This window comes from Benincasa hispida, chromosome 1 (assembly GCF_027475165.1).
Source record: "Benincasa hispida cultivar pf3 chromosome 1, pf3_genome.v1.1, whole genome shotgun sequence".
NCBI lineage: Eukaryota > Viridiplantae > Streptophyta > Magnoliopsida > Cucurbitales > Cucurbitaceae > Benincasa > Benincasa hispida.
Window position 1 is genome coordinate 21438752 of NC_143478.1, and position 5176 is coordinate 21443927.

Consider the following 5176-nt stretch of genomic DNA (forward strand, 5'->3'; position numbering starts at 1 on the left):
ACGTAAGGAAGAAATCACAATGAGCGTCAACGGAAAGAAGCTCAGGTTCAATATTATCAAGGCAATGAAGTTCCTAGATGAGGAAGGTTATCTGATTCTTATGATGAACAAACTTGCGTTGGAAATTGGGAATCCGAGGAAGAGAATAAAGAAAAAGAGGATGCTATAGCATCCATTGAGACTTGCTATGCAATAACAGAGATGTTGAAGAATGATGAAATGTTGAATTTGGATGAAAAAAGAAAAGCACAGAAGCCCTCTTTAGAACAACCACCTACACTAGAACTAAAAACTCTACCAACCCACTTGAAGTACGTATTTCTTGGCCAGAATGATACTTTACCAATCATCATATCCTCTGCATTACTTGAAGAAAAAGAAACCGCACTGATCAGTGTTTTTTAAAAAAATATTAGAGCGATTAGATAGACACTCGCAGACATCAGAGGTATTAGCCCACGTATTGCATGCATCGAATCCAGCTTGAAGAAAATTAGAAGGGCTCAATATAACCTCAACGTAGACTGAACCCTGCGATGAAAGAGGTTGTCAAAAAAGAAATCATCAAATGGTTAGATGCTGGCATTATTTACCCCATCGCAAATAGCAATTGGGTCAGCCCCGTGCAATGCATTCCCAAAAAGGGTGGGATGACACTGGTTCCTAACGCAAACAACGAATTGATCCCCATGAGGACCATCAAGGGTTAGTGGATTTGTATGGATTACAGGAAACTCAACGCAGCGACAAAGAAAGATCATTTTCCCCTATCCTTCATTGATCAAATGCTCGACAGATTAGCAGGGAATGATTATTTTTGCTTCCTTGATGGGTACGCTGACCATAACCAAATTGTGATCGCACCAGAGGATCAAGAAAAGATCACGTTCACATGTCTATATGGAACATTCACCTTTTGTCGCATGCCTTTAGGATTGTGCAATGTACCCAGTACATTTCAAAGGTGTATGATGGCGATCTTCTCCAAGTACCTTGAAGACTCAATTGAAATCTTTATGGATGGCTTCTCAATCTATGGACAAACATATGAAATCTATCTGCAAAACCTGGAGAAAATACTGAAAAGATGTGAAGAAACTAATCTGGTATTGAACTGGGAAATAAGTTATATTTGTTGCATTCCCTACACATCGCATGCATCCTAGACATTGGAAATGTGTCCATATGCATTGAGAAATGTAGTGCTTAATATTTGTGTATAGCATGATCGCATGACTTGTAGAATATCTTGAGAAATGTTAGCAAAACATCTTTGTTCGTTGCTATCGTGATTTGCTCTAGGAGTGTATTGTATAAAATAAATTGGAGAAATAAGTTTTAAGTATAAGTGATGCGTTTATACTTCGGTGCGTTTAAATAATTGTAACGTGTTGATCGTTAGATATATGCACAGAACGCACATAACTCCTAATGACGTTCAAGTTTTCCTAAACCAGACCCAAGTATAAATCTAATTTAGGTTCCTGGTAAGTCCAGGGTCGAACTCAGGGATTCAGTTAACCAAACGCAGACCTTGTGTTGTATCTACTGTAGGGGTTTTCCTAAATAAATGTGAGAAATGAGTTATTTACACTAAATTGTTGTGCCTATGCAAGAAGATACAAAAGAGTTGAGTGGTGAATGATGGATCATGTGAAAATGGGGTTTAAGGTAAGTGGACACGTCGTTCTAAGATGAGTGTACACAACTAGGATGTGATGTGAATGAGATGAGATGATTTGCTTATCTTTTGTTTATGCGTCAGACTTCATTTAGCATTTCTCAACGCGAATAACATACAAAGCCTATCTTTAGGATGCATGCGTCTAACAAAACATGCAGTAAGTCTATCTCTAGCTGTACTAGGGTTCCTACTTGATGCAACTTAGTTATTCTTTCAAACAATCTAAGTTAAATATGCTTTTTACCAATTTGTCAAGTTGGCTTGAGCGTTGGAATGAAGTTTGGCATAAAGTATTAATGCGTTCAACATAAACAAGAAATAAACAATGGCAAGTATGATGGATCAAACATATGAATTTTATAAAGAAACAGAGAGTCTTTACAAAAGTAATATTTAATCAAATGGAATGAAAGTGATAAATGAGAGGAAGAAAACTGAGTCAAGCCAAAGAATACAATCTCTTGTATTTCTTTGACTCAATCTCGTTGTGTACAATCACTTGTTTAGGAATTGGATGAAGTGTCTTTCTCAAGATTATCTTCCTCCGCTCCCTGACCGGTGGTAGTGGTGGTTCTCAACCCTTTTGATCGTCTGGCACGATAGCACAGCTTCTAAGAACTAAAACTACGACTACAATATACAGAGAGTAAGGATCTTGATAGTTTTCGAACTTCTTAACTCTGGAGGGACTTCATCTATTTATAGATGTTGGTCACGTCCACTTGGTGAATGGGCAACATTAAAGTCCATGTCCTGGTCAGCATTAAAGTCCATGCCCTGGTTAGCAGCCTGACTCTCGGAAGCTTTTCAGACGTCGCCTACTCTTGGAAGATTTTTAGACGCAGCCTGCTGCAGGTGCCCATACTTGCAAGTGGTGATGTGATGCAATCAACCTGGATCAATGTATCTTCTCTGCGTTGAACTCCCTCCGACGCATGGCCCATGCGTTAGGGCTTTTCCTGCGGCACTTGTCTAATACGTTAGCATTAATTTTCGCATTGAAATCCTACAATACAATGCGTTAGTGTCGCGATATTTAGTAATAAAACTTCTTTTGTATGAGTTTGCTAATGTTTGAATACATCCATGCGTTTCTTCTAAAAATGAGGAGAATTTATCATTAAAAACCTTAGTTGTTCCAACTTAAGAGCAAAAATAACTTGTATTTCTAGAAATTATCAATCTTTTCAATCCTTTATCGCATATTTGTTACAACACCACTCTACTATAGCTTTGTATTTAATTCCATCGCCTTAAGAAATCAAAGTCAATCACCATCCAACTTCTTAAACTTAAAATAGCGATAAGATCAGAGATAGAGTTTGTCGCATATCTGTCTGAGTAATCCCTGCGTTCGACCCTGGACTTACCAGGACCCTAAGAAGGCTTATACTTAGGTTTTGTTAGGAAAACTTGCATAATCATCGCATCCACACACCCTTTCATCGCATGATAAATCACCGCATCAATGTACTAAGGATTAAAAATCGGATCAAAAGCTATCAATCCAAATGTTGACTTGAGATTATAATCCATTATATTCTAAGCTCCCAAACAGCTCCTAAAAGTATTACCTATTATAATTATCCATACTTTTTTAATGGTAAGTTTGAAACCCAATATATATTAATAAAATATATATTTTTGAAAATGCAATATTAATACATAAATATAACTCAGATCTAAATAAAATTTTATTGAAACTCACTACATTTGACAAGTTTTAAAGTAAATATAAAGAATTTAGGGATAAAATTTGTAAAAATAAGAATGTTTAAGGGTGTAAATGAAAAGGTTTTAAAATAGAGGACTAATTTGTAAGCCTACTATGTCATGAATTCTTGGAAGAAGAAATTGCGCCATGCAAATGTAATGGAAGGTCCTTGTGAAAAGAAAAAAAAGATAAAACACTTGAATTTTCAAGTAACGTTCAATCTTCATTTAATATCTCAAAATTCATATTAAAATTCATTCCCTAATTTTCCAATTTGTCTTTCACAATCTCAATCCCCTCTTTAAATAGTTGCAAACTTGCAATGCTTACTTCAAAGAGTGAGTTTGACTATAGATATATAAAAGCATTAAAATAAAAATTATTCAATACCAAAATAGGAATATATTTACTTGATAATTTGAATAATAGTACAATTTTTTATTTTTAACGATATGGAATTGTTTTGTAAAAACAGAAAAATAATAATAAAAAGATACAATAATTAAAACAAAACTAGATAATATTTATTACATGTTAAAATTTCGTATATTTTAAAATTTTAATTAAAACCATGAGAAATCTCATGTTTCTTAGCTAGTAATAGAAAAAACAGGAAAAAATGAATTACAAATTTTCGTGATATGGATATTAAGTCATTAACATTAAATTAAAAATGTCTCATTAAAATGTTATATCATATAAATGCCTAATGTATTAATATAACCCATTTATAAAGTATAAAATGAATGTTTATAAATTATTATTGTAATAATAATAAAAATGTATATTATTATGATAATAAAAAATGGTAAAACGAGAAGAAGAAAAAGTAGCGGTAAATGGTAATATATGAACAATATTTTTTTCTAAACAAAAGAAGCGGTAAAAAGAATAATAAAACTAAAACTAAAAAAGCGGTAAGATGAAATATGAATTAAAGTAAAAAAGGCGGTAAAGATAAAATATTTGATCTTCCTATTACTAAAAGGAAAAAGAAAAAAAATTTGAAAGTATAAAAAGGAGATGAGAAACAAAGATGTGTGAAACAACGAGAGTTTTAAACCATCGCCTTCTCTGTTTGATCGCTATAAACAAAGATGTGTGAAGAAGTAAGTAAAATAGCTTCATCCTTCCTTAGTCATGATTCTATTAACGAAGCTATAGATAGTTTGAGGTTTCTTGGAGATGTTGGCGACACCGATTTACATGTTCTAGAGCGTATTCTCCCACATTGCACCGTTGACCAATTGATGCATATAGAGAACTCTTCCAAAGGAAGAGATCTCACACCTGTAACTGACAAGCTGTGGAAAAACTTTTATGAAAAAAAGTTTGGTAAAAATGATTCTGATCTTGTGATTAAGAAGATGAAATATAAGAAAGAGTCATTTAAATGGAAGCAATTATATGAGGCAAAGATGGAGGCATTAGAAAAGAAGGCAATGGAAATTGAGGCTCGATATAAACAAAATTGTCAAAAGGAAAACGCTCGAAAACAAAGTCGTAAAATAATATTTTGTGAGGACGTTTCTTCTTCGAACAATAAGAAATGGAGATCTGAAGGAACTATCAAGTCTGAATGTAATACCACAGAGAGTAAGATTTTGAAGAAGCCAAATAGAGAAGCACAAATGTGTCAAGTTTCATCTGGAGGGACAACCAAACCTGGACACCGTACTAAGCAAAGCAAGATATTGAAAAAGGCAAAGAGAGAAGCGTTGCAGTGTATAGAGACGAAGAATGTAATAGCTTTTCGAAGAAATGCAATGCAGAAATAG

At 33.9% G+C, this 5176-nt stretch overlaps 1 protein-coding gene across 1 annotated transcript; it reads left to right on the plus strand.

The window, feature by feature from the left end:
* The first annotated feature begins 4495 nt into the window (after positions 1-4495).
* Positions 4496-5176, plus strand: LOC120076176 (uncharacterized). The gene is made up of 2 exons (XM_090312686.1): positions 4496-4971; positions 5086-5176. The coding sequence occupies exons 1-2, from the start codon at positions 4496-4498 to the stop codon at positions 5174-5176; spliced, it is 567 nt and encodes a 188-aa protein (XP_090168812.1).

Excerpts from the sequence above, each read along its gene's own strand:
- LOC120076176 (XM_090312686.1), top strand. The coding sequence starts at position 4,496 with ATGTGTGAAGAAGTAAGTAAAATAGCTTCATCCTTCCTTAGTCATGAT. Across the intron at positions 4,972-5,085 it reads AGATCTGAAGGAACTATCAA|CAAGATATTGAAAAAGGCAA; the intron begins GTCTGAATGTAA and ends TACTAAGCAAAG.